Below are 27997 nucleotides of genomic sequence, written 5' to 3' on the forward strand. Positions count from 1 at the left end.
TTATGTCTCTATTCATAATTATATTTAGAAATAGAATGACGTCAATGTCATTGCGCATGCTCTATACAGTAGAGGGTTTCCCCTAGGATTTTGCCTTGGATTTTAATATCTGTAAGTTTTTTAACTTTTAACCGACTGAATAAAGTCGAATGTCAGGAAAATAAATTAAATTTAATCTTAACAAAATATTCATCTTAAACCGTAATAGTGTTTTTGTTTCAACAAATTGAAACTAATATCTAATTAGATGTGTCTATTTATAGGATAATATGACTAACACGACTTCCATGAAGTCATAATGTATTTATTTTTTATAACATTTCGTTTATCAGAACGACATAAGGAAGTTCTTTAACCTTATGTTCATGGCTTTGTCTTAACTTTATTCTCACCATCCTCTCAATAATTTAATAAAAACTTGTTAGAATTTCAGTGCTCGGGTCTAACGAATTTCAGCTCGGGCTACCGATTTTGCGTAGGAACTAGTCATTCTAAAATAGGAACTCGCCTGACCGGGCATTTTTTCCTAATGTTATTTAAAGGCCTAGTTTAAGCTTTCTATAAGTGACCCCCCCCCCCCAAAAAAAAAAAATCAAAAAAAAAATTGTTGTGTTTTGATCTTTATCTTTATTGCCTGGTGCCTTCTTATCAGATCTCCAAGTATCCTGCTGTGCAGTTTTGGAGGTTTCATTAATATAATATTGGTCTCTAAATGGCCCTAAGCCAGTAAACCAATATACAGGAAGTTGGATCCTACTGTGACACCAGTGTAATTAGCAGAAGATGCACAGCAGGGGATTATCATGTCAAACATTCCTTAAACTAGAGGCGTTTGAAAAAAAAACACATGACAATTAAACGCGTAAAGGATTGTGTTTGTATACGTTTATTAGATAAGAATGCGTATTACAAGACAAATCAAGCTACTAACTTACTAAGTCGCCTTGAAAACAGCAAAAGATAAAGCAAATTCAGAATCACCGAAAACTATGATCAGAAAGTAAATTTCTCTGCGGTTCAGGGCTGCAAGCCAATGAGCCATGTGCAGAATGTTTGTTTTATTGAGTTAATATATATAAACACAAGTCAAGCATAATTAAAACCCGAAGCGACAAGTTAATACCGATCTGTTTGTAATTAGTAACTATGTCAATCAGCAGCAGTCAAACTCGATGACGTTAATAACTCCGCCCATTATGTAAATTAACGGATACCTAGCTTGGAAATTTTTCGTTTACTGTGATGGGTATAAAAAACAGCAAAGCTAAATATCAATATTAAAATTGAAACTTGATTTATTTTGTTTAAATATATTTTATTTATTATCAAAAAGTAAATGATCAATTTTAAGTTTTTAATGCATAAAAAAAATTAACATTTTACAAACATCGTCTTAATCGGCGTGGAAACAGTAGTCATTCTAAAATGCTTTCCAGGCTTTTTTTTTTTTAATGATGGTTGCCTGGACTGGCAAGCATCATTAAAAAATCTCTGGACGGCATTTTAGAATGACTAGAGGAAACAGGTCAAAAGCTAATAAAACAGTGTCTTTGTATATTAGTCACATGGGGCCATAAAGTTGTGCACAAGCAGAAACAATATCACAAGAGCTAATTGCACAACATGCATCAAAACTAAAATCAGCATCAACCTATATTGTGCTGCTTTAATGGGTTACCATTCGTATTTTGTGCAAGTGAAACAACTCCGCGAATTAATGATCTACAAGCACGGTCTGATTACAGTTGAATGTCAGTGTTCAAGTCGATGCTTATAAATTATTCATGTTGAGTCATTAGTATACCAACGGCTCAATTTTTAGCTCGACTATTTGAAGAATTTATAAGGAGAGCTATACTACTCACCCAAGCGTCGGCGTCACCCCTTGGTTAAGGTTTTGCGTGCACACATTGGTTAATATCTCAGCAACTACTGCATTGAGACTTTTTACAATGGTACAATGGTACTCAACCATCCAACCTACTCAATTAACCAAGTAAGATAACTTTAGTTTGCATTTAATGCAAAAAATAGGCCTTTATTATTTGACTGAGAAATTCTGGTTAAGGTTTTGCGTGCAAGCACACATAGGTTAATATCTCAGCAACTACTTGAGGTATTGCATTGAGACTTGATACAATGGTACTCAACCATCCAACCTACTTAATTAACCAAGTTAGATAACTCTAGTTTGCATTTAATGCAAAAAATACCGGTAGGCCTTTATTATTTGACTTAATAATTCTGGTTAAGGTTTTGCATGCAAGCACACATAGGTTAATATCTCAGCAACTACTTGAGGTATTGCATTGAGACTTTATACAATGGTACTCAACCATCCAACCTACTCAATTAACCAAGTTAGATAACTCTACTTTGCATTTAATGCAAATAATAGGCCTTTATTATTTGACTTAATAATTCTGGTTAAGGTTTTGCATGCAAGCACACATAGGTTAATATCTCAGCAACTACTGGATGAATTGCAAATTGAGACTTTATAAAATGGTACTCAACCATCCAATCTACTTAAATAACCAAGTAAGATAACTCTAGTTTGCATTAAATTTAAATAATGGCCCCTTTTTTATTCAACATAGAAATTCTGGTTAAGGTTTTGCATGTAACCACTTTTAAGTCGATGTTTCAGCAAATACATCATGTATTGCATTGAAACTTTACACACAGGCTCCCAACCATTTAACCTTCTTATTTAATCAAGTAAGATAACTCTATCTTTCATATTATATAATTTTTGCCCCTTTATTATGCGACTTAGAAATTCTGGTTAAGGTCTTGCATGTTAGCACACATAGGATAATATCTCAGCAACTACTTGATGTATTGCATTGAGACTTTATACAATGGTATTCAACCACCCAACCTAATTGAATAATCAAGTTAGATAACTGTGTTTTGCAAATAATGGCCCTTTATTATTACACTTAAAAATTCTGGTTAAAATTTTTCATGTAACCACATTTAATTTAATATCTCCGCACATCATGTATTGCATTGAAATCTAATCTAACACTGTTAGATTAGATTTCAATGCAATACATGATGTGCGGAGATATTAAATACAGTACAGTTAACAGTGATCCATGCATGTTTCGCCAAAACTTTTCAATCCTTACACTGAAAAGCGGTGGAATAGTCGAGCGCGCTGTCTCTGTGACAGCTCTTGTTTTTAATCAAATGTTATTATTGACAATAAATGTGTTGTGACCATGTGCTTAGAATACAACCTTTATTTATAGCCAATGAAATTGCAGATAGGTAATTAATAAGTACTAGGCTTAATCATTAAGAATTTCAACTTTCACAGGTGTTTAAAGGTCTGCCCACTGCAACTCATCTGATACACAATCCCTGTCAGCTTTTGCTTTGACAATGTGTCAGTCAATGAGGATGTATTCTAAGCCAGTAAGATTACCTGAATTAAAATCTTGGCGATTAAAAAAAAGCTTGTTTGCTTCGCTCACTCTGCCCATTCTTAATCATTTAGATTTTAATTCAGGTCATAGAACTATTACTTAAAGTCATTGTTCATCATTTCATCCTCAAAATAATCATTGAAGTATTCAATATAAAATATTCACTTGATCCTGGTAGCTATACACAGTGTGTGTTTTATGGAATTATTTTTACCGCCTTTGCCTTGCAAATTGGGAAAAAAGTTGACTTTAATAGGGAAAAATACAAAGTCAGGACAAAATAGCTAATATAATGGTAAATATACATGTTCTAACTTTTTATGCTGTGAAAGATTAAGAATTGTCAAGATTTTGTTAATATTTCAAGAAATTCATTGCTTTTTGATATTTATTAACGTAATCTACATTGAATAATATTGGGGGGAAAATATATAATTTTGGGCATTTTTTCACAAGGGGAAAGGGTTAAGGCTAGGGGCACCAAAAAAAATCACTGATATATGTATTACTAGTAAACACATTAAAAAATCTGTTAAGATAATAGATTCTGATACATGTACAATAATGACATTCAGGGATACTTTTTTTTATTATTTTGACATTTCTTATGTATCCCTGCCATAGTCATAAACTTGTCAAAAGACTTGTTGAAAGCCATGTAGGTGGACTAACTGGTTAGGGACCCCTTTTGGCCCAGAAATGGAGTTTTTTCTTGAATAACTTGATAAAACTCTGTATTTCACAGCAATACAGGGAAAAAGTCTGGCCCCTGAACTTTTAAAAATCAGTACGATCAAATGTATGCTGTATGCTTATTTTAAGTATGAATTCACATGCCAAAGATACTCAGTAAAATGACATCTAGTATACTTAATATACCAATAATGCATCAGTCAATTGTAACCAGGGTCCCCCTAAGGTCCAGGGGGAATACAGGGGATAGCAGGGGAAATTGGCCATCTTTTTACCTTTCAGGTGGCCCCGCAGTGCTGGGTGAATGCAGTGGTTTTGTCTTCGTGCAAAATAATGTGTAGAATGGGCCTTTCCCAGGGTCCCTGGGGTGCGGGGGGCATTTAGCTGGGATTTTACCATCAGTTTATCCCCGCAGGCTGGGGATTTTATCCGGGGTTGGCTGGACTGAAAGACAAAGTCCCCGCTATTCCTGGGACCTTGGTGGGCCGTGGTTACAATTGACTGGTGCATAATTCACACATCTTAAAGTAAGGGTTTCTGAGGCCTTTTGCAAAAACAAGTATTCTGGTGAAAATATATTCAATTTCAACACCTCTACAGTATTAATACAATTTTCATAGAAATTTTCTGACATTGTTAACCTGCAATTATTCATAGTTAGTTTATGTAAGATGGTTGTTTGGAGTGACCTCTTTGATAAATCTGAAGAAAAAATGAATACTTTTAGGTTAATGGTCACTAATAAAATTACAAGTCATACGCCACCAAAGCAGGAGTTCATTCCCTTCAAGGAACTGTGTAGTTGATAATTTATCTACATGTAGCCAGGTATAGGGAGAAGTTTAATAGTAATTTTTTGTCCAAAGTCTCACTCTTAAAAGAGAGGTGGAGCTGCACAAATTTCTGGCTTGTTTATTTTCATTTGCAATATTTCATTTCAGCTCCTGTTTTAACAGAAAGCATCAATCCAGAAACGGTTGACCTCATTTAACCAAAATGAGTTCTAGTAAGTAAAAAGTTACCAGGTTGTCGGGTTGTTGACAGACACTTAGTTGTCTATAGCTGAGATATATATATGCATAAATATAAGAGATCAAACTGTCTGCTTAGATTGAAGATGAAATATTATATTGATATAAACATCTATGAATGATACATGTAGCATATTTGACTTTTTAAAGTGCTAATCTTCAACTTTTTTGTTATCTAGAGCAACTTTTCTGATTCCTTGATACTACTGTTTGCAAATAATCTGAGCAATGCATACTTGCCAATCAGCTACTAAAAGCACAATCAGAATGCTTGTTTGCAATGAAAAGACATTCAGGTTGTACTGACTAGAAGCGGTTTTGAAATAACTCGCCACATATTTAAATAATGTGCTGATGGCATGTTACAACCAGCTCAGTTCATTGTCAAGCTCACATGTTTAGGTCAAAGGTCATATGACTATAATATGACTCTATTTTGTGTTTTCTCCATATCTCTTGAACCCCTTGAAGGTTTTTGAAATTGCTCGCCACGAATGTTCACCACCAGCTCGATTCAGGGTCAAGGTCACATTTTGAGGTCAAAGGTCATATGACTAAACATTTTATTTAATTATTTGTCAGCTTTATATGTCTTGAACTCATTGAAGGATTTTGAAATCACTCGCCACAAATGTTCACCATATTGTGATGATGTGCAAAGCACATGCTACACCAGCTCAAGGTCACTTTTTGAGGTCAAGGTCACATATCACACTTTGAGGTCAAAGATCAAATGACTGTAATATGACTATTATTAGTGTCCGCTCAATCTCTCTGGAACCCCTTGAAGGATATGACATAAATACCCACAAATGTTCACCATATTGAGACGAAGTGCAGAGCGCATGTTATAAACAGCTCAGATCAAGGTCAGCTTGGAGGTCATAGGTCATATCAATACAATTCGTGTCTGCTCCATATCTTCTGAATCTTCTTGAATAATTTGAAATAGCTTGCCTCAAATGTTCAACATATTGAGACAATGTGCAGAACGGGAGACGTCAGTTTTTCATTACTAAATCAACCATTTAGTTTAATTCTGTACCTATCAATATACTTATATTACACATAAAGGTTGTGCACAATGCAAGTTGTCATAACATAATGATATTTCATTTTGATGATTACAGTAACGATAGTACCACCAGAATCACCAGTGACTGAATATTCTGGAAATGCCGCACAGAGCACAATTGGTCCTATGGATGCAGAATGTTTTGTGGACGTGCGTGCAGGCCGGGAAAACTTTCAACTGGCAAAATACGCAGGCAGATTACCCAAAGCTGTTCTTGAAATGAGACAACAGCATTATAAATTGAAACAACAGCAATTACAGACAGCACATAGTCCTCAGCTTCCAGACCCCTCCTCTACCCTACAACATCAGCCAGCCCTTAAAAATCCAGCTTGGAGCCAAGACAAGGTTACAACATCATATCAATTCAAAGCATTCAACGCTGAAGGCCTGATATTGAAAGAGTCTCAAAAACCAGTGGACGAGGGTTTTGACTCTCTGAAGATTAAAGCTTCTGCCACAAAGCCACTAGAGGACGATGCCCAGCCATCTGACACAATTCAGGAAGGGTAAATAAAGTTCCATTGTCCCTTAATATCTTTTTTCCTGAATTGGTTGCGAATGGTTTATTTTGGATTTTGTGTTAAATTTTACTTCTTCAAATTTTATAGCTGATCAGAATTCTTATTTTTTTCACAGGAATGTTTTGTAACTGCACTGTATATAATGTCTCAAAAGTATAATATGTTAACTAATCATGTGCTCATCTTGCCTCAGTATTTTTTGACTAGCTCTCAAGTCAAATATTTTACAAATGTAAGACTTACAATACAGGAAGAAACTTTAAGTGACACTCTTATTCAAAATCAATACAAACACATGTATTTCAAACATAAATTTGAGTGATAAAGTCATAACCCTTTGAGTACTTACTAAATAATGCATTTATGGGAAATATTAATAACAGATAGTAAGATTGTAACCGTGTATTTTATAGCTGAAAAAGCAAAAATATTAAATGATTAGTGAGTGCTAAAAGATTTACCGTGATATACTATCGTCATTTATAAATTGTATTAATTGTGGTAAATCTTATTTTGATGTAAGAGTGCATCTTTAAATATATTAAATAGGAATAAGGCATAAAAAAAACTCGTTTGGGTTTCCCAACCCGCCTACAAAATAGGCACCCCTGCCATTATTATAGTCTTTTTGTATTTATTTATTATTTTACTGTATTTGAATATGTTCTTTTTCAAAAGTTTTATACTGAAGATAACCTTTACGCCATTACCTAATGATGAGAGTAAAGTTTTTGCATAAAACCTTACAAAAAAAAACCTTCCTGTTTTTGGACAAGATGTTATCATAACCACATTTTATTTTTCTTGGCCTTATACAGTGGTTGCTGTTATATAGTTTCCACTTTTTAATTTAAATATATATACATGTCACGGTATGTATCTAAATATTATTTATTTTACAGCAAGGTTCAGCTGTGCTCCAAGAAGGGCTGTGAGGCTTTCTTGCTTGATATTGACAAGTTGAGAGGCACCACTGGGGTACTGTTGAATGATGTAAGTGCAACAGAATCAATGGTTACGAAATATATTGTTTCACTGGACTATTAGCCCAGAGTTTTTATGGGGGGGGGGGGGGGGGGGGGTTAGTGAGAACATGACACTTGGATAAGACTGAACTTTCATTTTTTCCGTAGCAAACTAGTCTTGAGTAAATAATTCCTGATACAAAACAAATAATGGCTGACTTTCATTATTTTTTTGTTTTTTAAAGTTGCGTTTTAAAAAACCCAGGACATCCTTAAGTTTCACCTGCGGCGTACAGGCAGGTGGGTGGTGTCTAGTATGTTCTCCAATCAATAACTTTAAAAGTCTCGAAATTTGGTCAGAATATGGCAAAAATAGCTTGGACAAGTTCAATAACCAGCCATACCACCCTAGTCCTTCCAGTAAAATAACCCTTTAATTACAATATAACTACCTGTCCTGATATGGGTCTTGTCCAATCAATAACTTAAGAAGCCTTTTTCCAATCATCACCAAATTTAGTCAGGATGTAAAAAGGGCATAATACCTTAGATATCATTTAGTCTCTCAATAGTTATCGCTCTTTACTGATAGAAATTACCTAAAATCGCTCTTGTCCAATCAATAATTTTAAAATCTTTTGTCCAGTCATCACCAAATTTGGTTCCGATGTGTATGTGCATAGTATATTGGTCAAGTTTTATAACCAGCTGTATCGCTTGAGTCATTTGATTGTAATCACCCTTTAATTATATAAATTATTTAAAATCAGTCTTGTCCGATCAAATTTTTTTAGAAGCCTTTTTCCAATCATCACCAAATTTGGTCAGAATGTGAAAGGGCAGAATATCATGGACAGTTATAACAATACCAAATTAATATTTTTGTGATTATTATTGTCAAATTAGCCAGGACACATCTAAAAAACACATATGTTTTAATCACTCTAGAAGATTATGATGTACATAATTATGTAGCCTAGTTTGAATTAATTATAAATCATAAATGTTTATATAATTGACAGCATTTCAAGCCCAAGGGAGACCGATATGAAGTGGGGACCCATTACAATAAGGTTGATAGACTGGGTGCTGGATTTTTCGGTACGGTGGACCGGTGTGTCGACAAAAGAACCCAGCTGAAGTTTGTTATGAAAAAGGTAAACGCGTGGTCTTTGAAAAAGTTGTTTTTAAAAAAAATTGGTCCATTTCTTTGTGTTCATGACTTTAATATCTCGTGTATTTTCATAGTGTTGTCGAGCTACAATGTTATATTGCTTGTATATATATAAAAATTATTTTATATAACTGCAGTCATTTGAACAGGCGTTCGTTTTAAAACCCGCTGTCGAAGCTTAGTCCTGATCATTATTCCTAATATTTTCATATAAAATATACTGACGCTGGATCAAAACCTAAATTAGTTGAGGAGTTGAGAACCATTGTTGGTCCCAAATACACAAATCATGCGCATAACCTTATGATTACCTCAAGGTCATTATTTCACACATTTACGCGAAAACATGTTCCAAATAAACCAACAATTTGCAGGTGTAAGCAATTTGTAAAAGTTTTTAATGTTGTGAAAAACGGATGACTGCTAATACTTGGTAAGGGCCTTTGATAATTGTGAGTTTATGACGAGAAATTTATCATATTCTCGTATTGTTTGTTCAGTTTGTTTATAAAAGGTTTTTCTTAAATTTTTCGATAACATTTTCACATTTAGTAGACAACAGCTTTTGAACATATTAGCAATTTTTTTACAATGAAATACATAATCAGTGCAGAAGTAAACTAACGACTTCAAATTTTGAAAATACATTGTAAGACATTTCATAACAAACTAAAATGGAACTTTGGGTCGTGCAAAACATCAGATCAGTCGAGGTTTTAGCTTGGTCCCTACCATTCTCGAGCAATCATTGTTTTACTGCATATGTTTCCAAACATGATAATCATCATTCATAGAAAGAAATAATTTAAAACCTGGATCTGAAAGGAGCATGCATATTAAGTTTGAATAACGCTATGTGTCATAGCAGTATGTATCACAAAAAGTGCACATTTCGATTTTGATAAGGCTTTTTTGCGCTATTACCATCGTGGTATTAACACTCCATTGACTTGGACACAATAAAACAACATTTTGATAATTGCTCATGTAATGATTATATTCATTGAAAAATTACGGGTTATAAAACCGGGCGGGCGTTAACAATTTTGTGTTAAACATTTCATTTTATGAGTTTTATCCAATGATTATTAAACTTGGTCAGACTATTTGTCGGCATATTATCTTGAATATATATGAATATGGGTCATCTCAGGTCAAAAACTAGGTCACTAGGTCAAATCTTTAGAAGAAATATTTCACGGTAATAATTCAACAATTTTTATCAAATCTTGATGAAACATGGTCAGAATGCTTGTCTGCATACATATATATCTTGCATATTTTTTTAATATGGGTCAACCCGGGTCAAAATCTAGGTCACTACCCGTATGTCAAATCTTAGGAAAATATTTCCACGTCATAAATTCAGCATTTTTTTTCATATCTTGATGAAACTTGGTCAGAATATTTGTCAGCATAATATATTGCTTATTTTTTATATCAGTCATCCCAGGTCAAATTCTAGGTCACTAGGTCAAATCTTTAGAAGAAGTATTTCCACATCATAAATTCAACAATTTTTGTCAAATCTTTATGAAACTTGGTCAGAATATTTGTCTGCATAATACCTTTAAATTTCTTTAATATGGGTCATCCCTGGTCAAAATCTAGGTCACAAGGTCAAATCTTAGGAGAAAGAATTCCACGGTCATAAAAATTCATTAATTTTTGTCAAATCTTTATGAAACTTGGTCAGAATATTTGTCTACATGTTGTCTTAAACATTTGTGAGTATGGGTCACCTCAGATCAAAATCTAGGTCACTAGGTCAAATCTTAGGAAATATTTTCCCCATTGTCATAAAAATGAAATCTTAGATGATAAAGTGTGTCATCTAGGGTCAAAACCTAGGTCTCTGGGACATATCTTATTGAAAAAACTGATATATTTATACAATGTTTTTTTCTCACACAAATGGAATAGTTTCTGTTGATCAGGTTATTTGTATGAACAATATCTTTGATAAGTATAAATATGGGTCTTTTTGGTAAAAAGTACTGGGTCACTAGCTCAAAATGCAAAATTGCATCGTCAAATAAAAAATCCTGCTTTAATGCGGCGTTGCCGCATTGGTGTCTTGTTAATACATAAATCTACAAAGTGAATTCCAGTTTAATTCTAGATAGCTATAATGGATATATTTGCAAGAATTAATTTTTTTGTTGTGCTGTATTGGTAAATGAATTTTGTTTTATTAGTTAAATGGTAATAATGCACTAATGCTAGCTGCCTACGTCATTATAAATAAAAATTATGAAAAATAGTGTTTTCACAATCAAATTATGCTAGTAATGAAAAAACTGTTGCTGCTTTTCAATAAAGTCAACATTGGCCTGCTGCAGTTTGAAATCGGTAACCACAAAAATGATACATTCTTTAACCTTTAAAACAAATTTATGGAAAGCTCATTATTAAATGATTTAAAATTATATCTATATTTAAGCTAGTTTCACTCCCTTTAAGAATGACTTTTCTTGGGAAAAAATCCCAAGAAAATATGACGATATTTATCGATATTGGCTAGCCTTAAATAGCCTCTAAAGTGAACACCAATTTATATCCAGAAAAGCAAAACTTTAATCATTTATATATCTGAAAATGTAAAAAAAAAATCACTATTACACTTGTTACATAAATATTGATTTTGTTGCTCATAATCACTTTTGGATATCTGTTATAGCTGAAGAAGACAACCTTCAACCGAAAGGAGGTGCTTGTTCCGGCCATGTTTCCTCATAACAACATGACACACATGTTTGGCATCATCAGCTACCCAGACAGCATCGAGTTGCTCATTGAAGACGCCGGTGAGTGGGTGAGAGATGAAGGATATAAATACTATAAAAGAGGCGAAATATTGTCATAGCCTTGACGTTGTTCATGTTGGCCTTATCATGCAAGTCCAAATATTGTCATAGCCTTGACGTTGTTCATGTTGGCCTTATCATGCAAGTCCAAATATTGTCATAGCCTTGACTTTGTTCATGTTGGCCTTATCATGCAAGTCCAAATATTGTCATAGCCTTGACGTTGTTCATGTTGGCCTTATCATGCAAGTCCAAATATTGTCATAGCCTTGACGTTGTTCATGTTGGCCTTATCATGCAAGTCCAAATATTGTCATAGCCTTGACGTTGTTCATGTTGGCCTTATCATGCAAGTCCAAATATTGTCATAGCCTCGACGTTGTTCATGTTGGCCTTATCATGCAAGTCCAAATATTGTCATAGCCTTCACGTTGTTCATGTTGGCCTTATCATGCAAGTCCAAATATTGTCAAAGCCTTCACGTTGTTCATGTTGGCCTTATCATGCAAGTCCAAATATTGTCATAGCCTTGACGTTGTTCATGTTGGCCTTATCATGCAAGTCCAAATATTGTCATAGCCTTCCCGTTGTTCATGTTGGCCTTATCGTGCAAGTCCAATTATTGTGACAGCCTTCACGTTGTTCATGTTGGCCTTATCATGCAAGTCCAAATATTGTGACAGCCTTCACGTTGTTGGCCTTATCATGCACATTGTTTAACCCTGGCCATGACTTAAAAAGCTTCAAAATATTTATATGAAAATAAATGTTCATGTTATGTATACTTTGTTTATATTTACGTTTCAGGCACATCCCTTAACCGTTTTGTTAACAAGCACCGGGACCTGTGCAAGTCTGATAAACAGATGTGGGACCTTGTTAGGCAAGGCTTACGGGCCCTGGCTCACCTTGAAAAATATGGAATCACCCACCTGGACATTAAACGTAAGCACTTGCATTATTTTTGTGTCACCTGCGGCTGACACACAGGAATTATGTTGGCGTTGCGGCATCAAGCTATTTTGCCAACTCTCCAACTTAATCCTTTCTTCCCTAATCTTTATAAAACTTGAAATAGGGTTGTAATGCTTATTGGCATGATAATGTGATTGGGTGAAGATAACATGTGTGACTGTATACAGTGAAACAGGAATTTTGTTCAGGATAAGAACATGTAAAAGCTGACTAATTTCAACTAGTAAATTTAATCACAGTGTTTTATTCACCAAAAGGGTGACATATTGTAATTAGACTGTCTGTCCATCGGTCCGCCAGTCCCAACGGTTTCTGGTGAATAATTTGTGATTATGCCCAGGGATATGTATGTATTGTTTTGTAAGTGTGAATGGGGCCTTTATAGATAAAGAAATAGCAATGTATGATAATGCCCATTTCTCTGCAGCTGAAAACATGTGCATTTTGACACAAGAGGATGGAAGCCTAGTACTGAAACTGACAGACTTTGGCTCAGCTTGCACCCTGCGAGAATCCCTCAACTTTGTCGGCATGACCCCAGAATACCTGGCCCCAGAGATTGCCAAGGTGGCTTTACAGCGGAAGTAAGTATAATTGTTCATACATGTGTTTTTAGTAGGTTTTTCATAACTAAAGTCTAAAAGAAAAAGTGATATTTATGTACAGTAAAACTGCAGTTGTTTGAACAGGCAGTCGTTCGACAACTGGTGGTCAGTCAAGATCGAAGCTAAGTCCCGACCATTATTCCTTCTATGTTCATATAAAATATACTGACTCTGGATCAAAACCTAAATAAGTCGAGCACCATCACTGGTCCCTGAAAGCATATTTCAAAATATACAAACAATTGCAAGGTGTAACAGTTTTCACAATTGTAAAAATTGCAATGACAGATGAAAGGAAAATTTGACAAGCTCGTACGAAATTTTCGCCCGGAATTGACACGTAATTTAACTATAAGTTCCGGGCGGAGATATTTTCCAGGCGTAGTTTGAATAATATAATGTTTAGTGTTAGAGGCGGAACAAGGCCAGATCCTGACTGGGTTTTGGGGGGCAAAATATGTTACTGAGATGGGACGGAATTCAAATTCCAGGTGGAATTTCAGGTTACGGGCGGATTTTCAGATTTAGTTTGATTTTTTGTTACGGGAGGAATTTCAGATTACGGGCGGAAATTCAGAATGAGACGGTATTTCGTTTCTGGGCGGAATTTTAGATTACGCGCGGAATTTCAGATTCAGACGGAATTTCAGTTACTGGCAGAATTTTAGTTTACGGGCGTATATTCATACATATGTCACATGGAGTTTAATTAATTTTAATTTTATGTGCGCAATAACTTGCATGTGAAAACTAGGATTAATTAACGGACTGAAAAACAATGTGAATAACCATACTAAAGCTTACTGAATTTATTCTGCATTTCAAATATAAATAGGCAGAATAATAAAAGTTAAATTATCATATTGGCTATATTTAATATAATTCAAGTCACTAGTACACTTCACAGTAGAATGAGTACTTCCTTATCGTTCAGTCATCTAGTATTTGTCAACTGTTATCGCGCATACATGTTCCTCTTGTGGTGGCCAGGGAACGTCATGGCAGCATTTTCTGTCATATCACATACTCTGAAAATAAGACAATATATTTTTTTATTAAACCGAAAGTACATGTATAAGCTTTCTTATCATAAGAGAATTGAAAGCTTTTTTTTCTCAAAACAACAACAACACACTTATAAAAGTGATATAAGATGAGTGCTATATTGATTAACTCAGTGTATGGATACCTAAGTCTTCGGTATATAATTTTGCACAATGATTTGTAAAAGGGTAACTTTGAGCCTTTACTTCTGCCTTATGTTTATATTTTAGACAGTCTACTTGTAATACAGTATCTACCTTCGAGTATTGCCAGTGACCAAGTATATGCTTTCTTGCCTCACCCGGGCGAGGTTTCCCAATACCAGTTCCCAATGGAGTTCGCCAGTTTGGTAATGGTGAACACCTTGTCAATGAGGTCTTACATCAAGTTGTCTCCTTTTGCCCCCTTTCGGATAGCATTGGTACATGCTTCGTTCTATAAACCTCACTGTGAGGTAATAGCCTGACCTGTAAATAAGTTAAAACTTGGGAAAGTTTTCTTATACTGTATCTTGTAAATAAAGTTTTAATGATTTCCTTCTATTGAAATTGTGAATTGGTTTATTTGATAGTATGATTTACACTCCTGAATTGAAACATGATCATGAACATGAACAAGTCATACGTAACACGCCATTTCAGTTGCATGCCATAGTACAAGGCTGGTTGAATTGTATTTCAAATAAATGGTAATTAAAGTCAGTTAGGTTAAGAAAATGTTATTTATCTTTTACAAAGTCACAAACTTCTGAGCGTAAGGTTTTATTTGCAATTATAATCATAACATTATGATTAAACAAACAGGTATAACTAAATTTGTAGTGCTTCTTGCAGCACACTCATTAAGGAAGCAACGGCTCCTGAAATAACCGTTTGATTAACATTCTGATATTTGTATAAACAAAATAAGTAGAGAACATGATTATGTTTCGGGAGGCCAGAAGACGTGATGACTGAGCAATATTGAAATGTATTCTTACCACAACAGAGATGCCTGGGGTTACAGGAGTGGAGATGGTTGGCATGTGTTTTCTTGCCAAGTTGACCTTCTCCGATAACTGTAAAAGTTGTTTGATTAATTGCAATAATCTCCTTATAACAATTAAATGATGACTTATTTTAGCTGTTTACTTAATCCATATTATTTTAATATTTATCATGAATTACATCTTTATAAAATATATATGGTACATTAATTAATTAAGCACTTTAGAGGTTTACTCGAGAAAGCCATTACCTTTGCTGTGAAATTTGTTGATGGAGATGCAGTCAAATTCTGCGTGTGAAAGTTGCAGCTGAAATATCAAGAAGAACACATGTATAATGCGTTTATTTCTGTTTAATAAATTGATTAAGTTAAAGATTGTTTTTAAAATCAAAACTAAAATCGTTATTTAAGCATAATGCAGAACTTTAAACAAACATATTAAAATGAATATATGTGAACTCGGTAGATTCCGGCAAGCTTCATTTTGATAACACCGACAGCAATTGTAATTACTCTGAAACTTTCGCGGAAAGCCAAGGGTTAATGCTGATATCTTTTTTTCGTTGCACATATGAACTTCTTTGTGAAGTTTAATGATTGCGAGAATGCTTTTTGGGTGAAAATTATGTAACAAGGCAAATATAAGGTAATATGGTTGTAATAAACATAGTATTGATACCCAACCAAATATTTTGTAAAGCATAAACTAAGCATTCTTAATCGCATCGAACTTACTCGATGTAAATCAAACAAAATAGTTATAAAAGTGAGAACAGACAAACACAATTTCAAAACCAGTACTGGTAAAACGAGAAATAGAAAAGTTACCTCCATCTTTCACGACCACGTACCCCTTTGAAGTGTTGCATTTGATTATCCGCCAGTCTCACACAGCATATGCATTTTATTTCGCGATTCAAAATTTGTAAGACACCTCAAGTCCGCGTTATTCTTATCAATCATGGCTAATGTTCCATCTGTTGGTCAATACACACAACCATACGTTTTAACTATAACGTTTCTCATGCAAGTTCAAATGATTTCTTGGTAAAAGTCTAGTTATCCATTATTCGAAAGCGCGGTACATGTATGTCTATCAGTAATGGTTTCAGTGTGGGCATCTTGTGAAACACATGACGGGAATAAATAAAGGTTACGGTTCTCAAAGGGAAATCTGACCAGATTTGTGCAAGATAAAGCAAGTATTTATAAACAGCTGGATCTTGTACCCCATCGATAGCCGATGAGGCTTATTGGTGAGTCAAATATTGAAGCACAGTATTGTACATGATTTTTCGAATCGAGTGGAAGTCAATTATTTATACCCAACTGAGCTAAGTTTAGTTTTTATTGCTATTAGTGGTTGATGTTATAATGTCCCAATTAGTGACATAAGTAACATTTTAGGTGGACTTTAAAGTTCATAAAAGCTGAGTGTAAATTTATATCATGGGGTCATGTTTTTTTTTCCTTTATGTGTTTGACTCCCCTTTGTAGTTTTATTTTTATTTTTGTTGCATATTTTATATTACATGGAGTATGCGGTGTTTAGATGAAAGCATGGAAGATGTTTAGCTTTTTACCTCGCTATATTAAATCTAAACGAAAACAATTTAATAATTTTCATGACTTTCGAATTATTTTGGATTTTTTGGCTGAAAATATTAAGCTAAGTTCGAAATTACGCTCCACTAAAATGTTTAAGTAGGATATTCCGTACCAAAGGTTTTGTAGAAAAAAACAAAGTACAAAATTCCGTGTCACACAAATGTTAAAAGTATATAAATACGCCCGTAATTTGTTTACGCCTGGAACTTCCAATATTTTTACGCCCAGAATCCACTAGAAACTTGTAGGGATATCGGGCGAAATACTGATTCCGACCATACTCCAGGCGGAATTCACCGATTCCGTGCCAATTCCGCCTGGAATACGCCCCTTTATTTCGTACGGGAGGTCTAAAAACCGATTATCATTGTTAATGAATGACCGCTGTTACTTGATAAAGGGCATTTGAGTAGATACTTGTTAGAAGTTTATGACGAGACTTTAATTGTGAGAAATGGAAATGAGATGTGCCAATTGTATATTCTTGATTTTGCAAAACTTAAATCTGACTTATGCCATAATATTCACTGTCATATTCCAATGTTTCTTAAACATATGAGTGATTTCCACAACCCAATTCATAATTGGTGCCGAAGTAAGCCATTGGTACGACGACTTCAAACTTTGAAAATACATTGTACGACATTTCGTAAGAGACTTAAATGGAAATTTGGGTCGTTCGAAACATCGGATCGCTTGAGGTTTTAGCTTGAACCCCGGCGTCCTCGAGCGATCGCACTTTTACTGTACATTGAAGTGGCAGTAAGTGTCCATGGGAAATGATTTTGAACTCATAAAGAGTAATAATTAAAACTCAACGGAATCTCTTGCTTTTTGTGGTTTATATTTATGGCTTATTAATTTTTTTTTCATTATTTATTCACCAATATTTTTATTACTGCTGTCAGTATGCAAGGATAGGTAATATGCAGTCAAATATAGTGTATTATATTATACCTTAAATATATGTCCCTTCATTGTATATATAAAGTCAATTGATCCGTATATCACTGTATTTTAAATAAAATCCAGTCTTAAAACTGGTGAGTGCAGCTTGCTATTTTCACAACGGCAAGCAATTTTTGCAAGTAAACATCATTTGCTTTGTTCAATAAAACACATTAAAAGCACTTTAAAAATAGTGAATGGTTATATAATATGTTCGGTATAATATAATAAATATTTACATAACATTTCAGGTCATATGGCATTATAATGACCGGCCAGTCAGCCACCGAAGGTGAATGGACATCTACCTTGGTCCATATACACTTTCAGGGGCTGACTGGCCTGCCATATGACTCTCAGAGGTGTGTTATATTTCTTAAATAGTAACCTGGGATGAATAATACCCATCAGATGATCCAAACAGTGGTCAGGTTTAATCAATATATTACACTTTTGTAGATTCAAGGTTCTGAATTTTGGTGTTTCTGAGGGAGATGTTACATGCAAAGTTGATGTCTTTTCGTTCGGACTTGTGATCATGTACATTTACAAGGGCTGCCACATTCTGCAAAAGTTGATTCCCCAGGGTCAGACTTCCTACAAGAACTTCCCTCGTGAACAACAACACCTGCTCCAAATTCTTATGCAGGTATTTCAATCAAGAAAATTCTACATTTGACACAAGAATAATTTATCTGCTTTTGATGAAAAACAGTCCTGATATTGATATGGCCTTGATGTTGACAGTGAACAAGTCTGTAGTGACATCTGGGTCTTCTTATCATTGCTTTGCATATGTTGGTAGTTTGGTAGACCAAAGTGTCCGAGAGATAATTCAACAATGCTTGGACCTAGGGTCCTCAAATTTGACTTGGAGGTTGGGCGTGACCAGTAGATGACCCCTTAGGTCCAAAGGTCAAGGTCACAAATCCTGTCCGAGTGATAACTTACAATGCTTGCACAGACGATCCACAAAATTGGGTTGGGCATGACAAGAAGATGACCCCTATTGATTTTGAGATCATCCGGTGAAATCAGCTGGCATTTATGTCCATGCATATTTTTATTCAATTCTCCAAATATTTCTGACAACATGGCTACTGAGCTTGTTTCTGTAGTTTTTCACATAAGTATGGAGCTCAGGGGGGGGGGGGCATAATGTTTGACAAACAAATCTTGTTAAGAATTAATTAACGCTGCTGGTCCATACCAGACTGACGAATCAACTTCAAGATAAGGCGTGGCTCATCAGTTGCCTGTTGATGTCCCCCATGACCTCTAACAATCTGTAAAAAGTAGTGTAATACATGTACGGTTATTTATATATCTATATAAATGTATATATATTACTATATATAAAATAGTTAAGTGCTGGTTCAAGAATCTATATAATCAAATAAAAAATAACATCACATGGGTATTCTTTTCATAAATAAGCCGACCGGTTTCGCTTGTAGCTCATCAAGGCTAATAATAAATGATATAATAATAATATTATAAGCCCTGATGAGCTACAAGCGAAACCAGTCGGCTTATTAAAGAAAAGAATACCCATGTGATGTTACTTTTTTATTTGAATATATATTACTCTATAGATATTATTATAATGTGTTTCTCATAACTGAGACACTCTTGTTCATCAGAGATTTGATAATGATTAATCTCTGTGTTACAAATAGCATCATAACTCTGAGCAAGAATGAACTGTGAGAGACCAAAAGTTGAGACAAATACGGAAAGGCGAAATACTGACCATTTCCTTATTCTTACTCAGTTTATGCATTTGTTTTGGTATTTGTTTAATACCAAAGTGACTCGAGTAGAATAATTTAACCCTTAGTTGTTGTCATCGTTTAATGTAAACAAACACTAACCGTAAAATGTTTGTTCGTCTTAAAATAACAAATATCGTTATTGGTACACAGAATGTGTTATACTATTGACAATATTTTGCAATTTATTTATATATGTATTTTTTTTTTCTTGTGTGTAAAGTTTTTAATCGAAAGCATGCCGATTTAATTTAAAGTTTGTTAAGATATACTTAAGGGAAAAAGACAACTCGAAATTTGAATTGCATTTTTTTTTTATATTAAAGAGCTAATATTATACAGAAGAATATTTAAAAAATAATATTATTTTTTTTTTAACAGAGCAAATTAAAGTATAAAACTTATTAATTATGACTATGATCATTTGTTGCTTGTTAGAACATTTCTCTTAATGTGGATACATATGTGTACATCTTTTCGTAGTTGGCGAATGAGGATACATGTACCTTCATTAAGAACCTTATCCCGGACGAATGTAGCCTGGATATGCGAGGCCTCATCTCAGATCTGGTGCAACATGATCACCAAAGGCGCCCAGCAGCTAGTGTCGTCCTGCAGAGTAAGTTCTATGGCAATGTAATAACAGGGAAAATCATCCACAACAGGAAGAAGTGCAGTGTACAAGAACCATACATATATTTCAGCTAATTTCAGCGTTCAGGGGGTGAACACTAACTTATGTTGTAGAGATCCCTCAGGGACTCCTCCTTTTGAACTTTGGGATCCCTCCCTTAAGCTAGGGATTCCTCCCAAAACTAACATTACAGACCAAAACAATGTGATGTAAAACAATTACCAGGAGCCAAACAAACACAACATCTTTTAATTCATGAAATGTAACAACATATGTTAAGCTTACTTTTTAAGAAGAGCCTCATCTTGCAATGTGTCAATATCTTTATGAGCAATGTTGTCAACCTTTTCCCCTCTAGAATTGATAAAAAGCATGATAGGGTGAGTGTCCTTTGTCCATTTATCTTCAACATTTTCCTTCACCACATGTTCATTCATAAAACGAAGTGATTGCCAGTGGAAGGGACTTAGAAAATCTTCTCTTTAAAAGCCATTGGCCTGATTTTATGATATTTTCTTGAATGTTCCTAAGGTGACCATGTGATCAAAATCATTATTATTATTAATTTCTATTTTTTTGTATTTATTTTGTTGTTTAACTACCATTGAAAATATCTACTTCAAACTTGAACATATTCACACTTACTGTCTAAAGATGTATTCTTTTGTATCAAGTCATTATACTCCATCATAAATATGGTAAGAGTTATGACCTTTTATAACTTTTTTAAACAAATGCATATTTTTTGTGTTTTTATACACCCATTTAAAAACGGGAAATAATTTTCAGCTGTTCATGAATGGAATTTTGTTTTATAACAGGGTTGGAGCAAGTTGTTAAACCAGAAAGTGCTAAACAAGAGGAGGGTCTAAGTCCTCTACAGGTGAACTCTGCTGCAAAATATTTCCAAAAAGCAGGCAAAACTCTTACTGGTAAGCAATCTTATTTACAAAGTTTTTTCTAGTCCAAGCAGCTTGTCTGTATTTTGAAGAAGAAAAAATCCAAGCATTTGGAAAGCAGTGTACTTTTTAAGGAGTCTCATCTTAAGTTATCAAAAGTTATGTCATCTCAAAACTTTAACCTCAGCTATGCAAAAAAGAGAACAAAAGCAGACCAGGTCCAAATATCATGAAAATACTTAAGTCAAATCTCAATCACAACTCATTTTGCCACATAAAATCAACATTTATTGAAAAAATAAGATTTTTACACACTTTAAAACTGCATTCTAGCATTAAATGTGTTGATTTAAATCTTTGGTCTAGAAAAACATTCTACAGTCAAAAAAGTACTTGAGTACAATTCATTGCCAATTACTCAAGTTTATTTTCTGCTCCAGAACTAGTTTTCTTTGAAATATTGTAAAAATCTTCCAAAACGCATTTGCCCCTCAGGCAAGGGGCTTAAGTGGCAAGGCAAAGGGAAAGGAATGAGCCGGGGCTCCACAGTGGCGAGGCAGTCCCCTTATAGAGAGAGACCGGTGGCCAGCAAGGTGATGAATAATTCTTTGACACCTGTTGAGGAAATGAGGACATTGTGCATTGAGGAACAGGTAATATTGTGGCATAAATGTCTTGATAATCTTACTCTTAATTGTTTAAAATTAAGGAACATCTCAGTGTATTACTGTGAAATCATATATATTCTTGTAAGATCAATTTACGTGGATTTCATGGGTTTGCTTATCCGCGATTTCAAGATCCCAACAAAAACTTGACCTGTAATTCTGAAATCATACTGGCTACCGGTATGTAAAAGGGTATACATGTATTCAAATGAATGTACGAGGTGGCGGTATAAAACTTGTAAGAACCTAAATCATAGTTTATCTTAGTATTAATATATTTTATATTATAAATTATTTAACCTCAATGATAATAAATTAAAGTCAATTATTAGAACTTGCATGCAGTTTTTTGTATGACATTGCCAGTCATTGCAAAACATTAAAACAAGCTGAATATCAGCCTCGTTTGTTTGAGCGTCGCCACTTGATATTGTTTCTTTGATCAAATATTTAATCTATTATTAAAGGCCCTTCCTGTGTTTTCACAGTTTGCAAAAATTCTTAATTGACATCCAGTGGCTTCACTTTTTTATCCCCAAGATGTAGTGCATCTTTAATTATTACCCTTAAATTTCTGATCAAGCAATAATTGACATGGGTTTCTGCGATAATTGACATATTGTCCCACTTTAGTGTCATAAACTGCATAAATTATATGATATAAAGCACGAGGTGTCAGCACAGACAATTAATGATCGCAGTTTCGATTTTTTTTTTCAAAAAATGAAAATCCACCAATTTAAGTACTGTTAAACTGTTAATTTGTTTATATGTCTGTTTTTGTTTTTCAAAGAAAATAAGTTGAGGTTTATTCTTATCCTTGATGTCATTGTCGGCAGAGTCATAAAAATGTTTAACTTCTGCCTTAACTCGGCACACCTCACCACAAAATATTTGTTGACTTATATTTGCATAAAACTGATGCATTTTGTTACAGCCTGTACAGGGAGTGACAGACAGCCACGCTCCGGTCGCCCAGGCCTCAATGGAAACAGAATGCACCAATGACTGTGAATTCATTGACGACAATGCCCCTATGGCCAACATCCAGGCTTGCCTGATCCCCCAGTTCCACCAGACAAGCCCCTTCCCTCAGACAGTGCAGGCATACACTCAGGCATCTAATGTGCAGGATGTTGACCTCCGAAGGCCTGTCTCGTCTTCCCAGACCGTACAATCCCTGAGACCTCAGACACTTCAGGCAATGAGGCAGGCAGCTTCACGGACAACTCGACTATTCACCGAACTAGATGTGATTACTGCTACTACATAAATTGTCCATACAAAAAAGAAAAAATGTTTTTTGTAATACATAATTGTTTTTTAGCTCGACTATTTGAAGAATAAGGAGAGCTACACTATTCACCCAAGCGTCGGCGTCACACCTTGGTTTTACATTTAAGCATCTTTAGGTCATTATCTCAGTAAATACATCATTTATTGCATTGAAACTTTGAATATCTATTCCCAACTATCTTACCTTCTAAATTAATGAAAGGTAACACTAATTTAAATATAATGCAAATTATGGGCCTTTATTATTTGAATTAGAAATTCTGGTTAAGGTTTTGCTTGTAATCACACATAGGTTAATATATCAGCAACTACTTGATGTATTGCATTGAGACTTTATGCAGTGGTACTCAACCATCCAACCTACTTACATAACCAAGTTAGAAAACTCTATTTTGCATAAAATGCAAATCATGGCTCTTCATCATTTGACTTTAAAATTCTGGTTAAGGTTTTGCATGTAAACACAAGTCCATTCCTCACGTATTGCATTGAAACTTTATTTATGTGCTCCCAACCATTCAACCTTCTTAATTAATCAAGTAAGATAACTCTACCTTGCATATGATTTAATTTTGCCCCTTTATTTTTCGACTTTTGGTTAAGGTTTTGCATGTAAGCACATGTAAGTCAATAACTCAGCAAAACTTTAAACAATCAAGTATGATAACTCCATCTTGCATATAATACAAAATTTGCCCCTTTATTATTTGACGTAGAAATTCTGGAAAAGGTTTTGCATTAATCTTATTTTACAATGATCCATGCATGTTTCACTAAAACTTTGCAATTCTTATCTAAAAAAAGCAGCGGAATAGTCCAGCGCACTGTCTCTGTGACAGCTCTTATTTAATTGCTTGTTATTGTACCATTTATTTTACTTCTTTCTTTAAAGAAGTTTAGTTTGATATTAATGGCTAACTTGAAAGTTTAAGGTTATAAATAAATTGATCAGATTTTTAGCTCCACTGGCCGAAGGCCATGGAGCTTATGTCGTCACAGATTGTCCGTCGTGAGTTCGTGCGTGCGTGCGTGCTTGCGTAAACTTTTACTTTAAACGACATCTCCTCTGAAACTGATAAGCGGATTTTGACAAAACTTCACAGGAATGTTCCTTTGGTGGTCCTTTACCAAAATTGCTCAAATGGTTCCGGTCCATTGCACAATATGGCCGCCAGAGCTAAAAATAGCAAAATCTTTAAACGACATCTCCTCTGAAACGGTTCGGCAGATTTTGATGAAACTTGACAGTAATGTTCCTTGGGTGGTCCTTTATTAAAATTGCTCAAATGGTTCTGGTCCATTGCACAATATGGCCGCCACAGCTAAAAATAGCAAAATCTTTAAACGACATCTCCTCTGAAACGGATAGGCAGATTTTGATGAAACTTGACAGAATTGTTCCTTGGGTGGTCCTTAACCAAAATTGCTCAAATGGTTCCGGTCCGCTGCACAACATGGCTGCCAGGGCAAAACAATAGAAAAACCTTTAAAGAACATCTTCTCAGAAAACGATGATCAGATTTTGATGAAACTTGACAGAAATGTTCCTTGGATGGTCATTAACCAAAATTTGTTAAATGGTTCCAGTCCACTGCACACCATGGCTGCCAGAGCTAAAAAAAAAAAAAAAACTTTATACGACTTGTCGTCGAAACCGATGACCTTTTTTCGATAAAACTTGACAGAAATGTTTGTTTGGTGCTCCTTTACTCAAATTGCCCAAATCATTTCGGTCCACTGCACAACATGGCAGCCAGAGCTATTAAAGTAAAAATTTTTTTTAAATAACTTCTCCTCAAAAATTGATGATTGTATTTCTATGAAACTTGACGAAAATGTTCGTTAGGTGGTCTTTGCTTGAACCTTTTGGCCAGTGCAGCACAGGCACTGATGTTCCTCTTGTTTGTTTGTAAAATATTTTTCAGAGATTCTTTTTGTTCCCCTTATACTTACGGTAACTATTACTTGTACATAACTCTGATTTTCTTGTTTTCAGGTTTTTGGGAAACTCCTGGATTTACCGGCCAAATCCCAGCTACAAGAAATGACTCCGGAGAGTCCACCAAACCCCCAGCCAACAGCTATGAACCAGGATTGTCCTCAAGCCCGGTTGCCGTGCTTTGACATGCTCTTTAGCTAAATACACAATTGTCAGATCAAGAATTCCAGCTTTGATTGACTTCAAATCTGCAATTGTTGGTGTATGTTGTTAATGGGGAGAAAATTTGTCAATCTGGACATGCAGTTATTGAACCACGAAGAGACACCAAAAACTTTTGTTGTATTTTTATTTGTTCTTTTCCTATCATTTTGGTTTTTGATTGTTAACCATTGTCTGTAGTGTGCCATGTTAAACAAATGAGGTGATATCAATTTTGAGTATTCTTTAACAGATATTTGAAGTGGCATTCTTATTCAAAATCAATACATACACATGTTTTACAAACATAAATTTTGAGTGATAAATCTTTTACTACTTACTAAATAATACATTTAAGGAAAATTTTAATTACTGACAACAAGATTGTAACCATGTATATAATAGCTGAAAACGAAAAAAAAAAATAAATGATTGGTGAGTGCTAAAAGATTTACTGTGATCTAGTATTTCAAATTAAACACAGTATCCTTCACAAGAACCATTGCTTTGACATTTATTCATCCTTTTTGGTATATTAAAACATTTTTTTATGGTAGATTGTATTTGGGAGTCAGAGTGCAACTTTAAAGTCATTTTAGAGGTGTGATATGAATGTTTTGAACTATGGAACTTGTAACCATGTTTGTTTTCCTTTTTGATACATGATTAACCCAGTGTAAATGTGAACCTTTTTAATTCTCTTTCTTTTCTTTCAGTCGGTCTTTTTTCCTTTTGCTGTCTCTCGGTTGATTTTGTTTGAAATTGAACGCATTAATTATTACAGGGCTGTCTTTCTAATGATTTTGGGGCCAAAATGCGTTCCCATTTATATGTTTTCCTTGGCCTGCAAAATCCTTCTCACTCATTTTTGTATAAGTGGACATAATCCTTCCCATAAACTATGTCTGCCTTGTATAAACAATGGGAGGGATTATGTCCGCCTTGAAAAATTGATGGGGGGGAATTATGTCCACCTTGTAAAATTGATGGGAGGGATTATGTCCACATATACAAAAATGAGCGGGAGGGATTTTGTCCGCCTCCGAATCCAGTTATTATTGATCTAAATTTGATTATCATAATGACACAAGTAGCAACAATTTACCTACACTGAAATTTATTTAAGAATATTTTTTTTTGCGGATTGGAAATTTGCTTTATCTGGCAGAAGGGCTCCATTCCTTTTGAGCTGAGTGACAGCCATGTTTAGAGTTTAATCTATTGAAAATGTAATGAAATATTAAAATTTAAGTATTGAAGAGAAGCATGTGATATTTGTAATATAAAACAGTATATAAATAAAATATATATTGAACTATATTTAAAGTATAAAACAATGAAATACAGTATTGTATTTGTATATATTTATACATATACAATGTTCTTCTGCGTATAATGTTTGTACAAGAGGCTTTAGTATACCAGCGAGAGTTAAGGTAAATAATATATATGTATGCTGCTACACACACACACAGAAAAAAAGAATAGTTTAAAAGTATTTCAATGAATTTACATAGTATTGCTTGAATATATTTTTTTCACCCCACTCTATACATTTTTTGATTTCTCAACATTTGTATAAAATTGGGTATGTTTCATCCTTGTGTTAGTATATTTCCATCCTTGTGTGAACATATTATTTTCATATTTCCATCCTTGTGTGAGCATATTTTCATTCTTGTGTTAGCATATTTTCATCATTTTGCTCTCATGTTTCATAATGGTGTCGGGATGATTTTCATCATTAGAATGTAGACAGTAAACAATCATAAAGCATTTGTAAAATGTACCATTTTGTTATTGCAGAGTTTTTTGTATGATACACTATTCCATTCATGATTTATGATTCTGTTAAGTTGTAGATTGTGACTTGTGCTATTTAATTTAGTTTTGTCTTATTTTATTTTATTGCTTGTCTGTGATATGTATACGCCTGTTCACAGAATAGGACATATAGTAGTTTCACCTGCAGCGTGCTATGGCGGTGTCTTGTTATCTGATCAATAACTTTAGAGGCATTTGTCCAATCATCATCAAATGTGGTCAGAATGTTTAAGTTAATAATATCTAGGTCAAATTTGTTAACTAACCATAGTGCTGGAGTCACTTAAGAGTTACTGCCCTTTTATTATATATTTTTTCATGTCTTGTCAGACGAATTTCCTCGAAATCTTTTGTTTTATCATCGGTAAATTTGATCAAAATGTGTAAGGGCATACAATTTTGGTTTAGTTTGATAATCAGCCATGTCACCTTAGCCAAAATCATGTATTTACAGTGTCCGCTCTCGAAATTTGGCCAACATACAACCAGTTGACACCAAACTTGGTGTACTAAAAATGACGGGCATATTTTGCGATAGTTGCCGCTCGTGATTTAAATTAGTTTCTTTTGTGGCTTGTTTTTGTACTTCCCATTTCTGCTTAAACACTGATGCTGTCTGCCTTTCATGATGTCCTTTCTGTTTTGAAGAATTGTCAATTCCTATTCAGGAACATGTTTGTTATGTTTAAATGAATTCTTATAATTTTGGTTTAAATATATTTTCAAAAATGAAATATTTAAGTAGTGTACGTGATATTTATAGTGAAATAATACGTGACTCTTCTTTAAAACGGGGACGACAACATTATGCTTGATCTGGAATAAATGTGCTTGAACAAAATTTGTTTTTATTGATTTATCAACATGTACTTGCATTGATAGTATATTTTC

The 27997-nt window shown here is 34.3% G+C and overlaps 1 protein-coding gene across 2 annotated transcripts; it reads left to right on the plus strand.

Annotated features, from left to right (window-relative positions):
• The first annotated feature begins 52 nt into the window (after nt 1–52).
• LOC128238617 (myosin light chain kinase, smooth muscle-like) lies at nt 53–27947 on the plus strand. Of its 2 annotated transcripts, none has more exons than XM_052903639.1 (14): nt 53–111; nt 5072–5136; nt 6292–6745; nt 7663–7753; nt 8748–8882; nt 11580–11706; nt 12514–12651; nt 13109–13265; nt 18333–18522; nt 20129–20264; nt 21101–21211; nt 21674–21831; nt 22784–23098; nt 25139–27947. In XM_052903639.1, the coding sequence occupies exons 2-14, from the start codon at nt 5127–5129 to the stop codon at nt 25280–25282; spliced, it is 2166 nt and encodes a 721-aa protein (XP_052759599.1). In that variant the 5' UTR covers nt 53–111; nt 5072–5126; the 3' UTR covers nt 25283–27947. The 2 variants fall into 2 exon arrangements, with proteins under 2 accessions (XP_052759599.1, XP_052814254.1); XM_052958294.1 differs by lacking the exon at nt 53–111 and adding an exon at nt 4639–4657.
• Nucleotides 27948–27997: the final 50 nt, after the last annotated feature.

This window comes from Mya arenaria, chromosome 1, assembly GCF_026914265.1.
Source record: "Mya arenaria isolate MELC-2E11 chromosome 1, ASM2691426v1".
In the NCBI taxonomy this organism is placed as follows: domain Eukaryota; kingdom Metazoa; phylum Mollusca; class Bivalvia; order Myida; family Myidae; genus Mya; species Mya arenaria.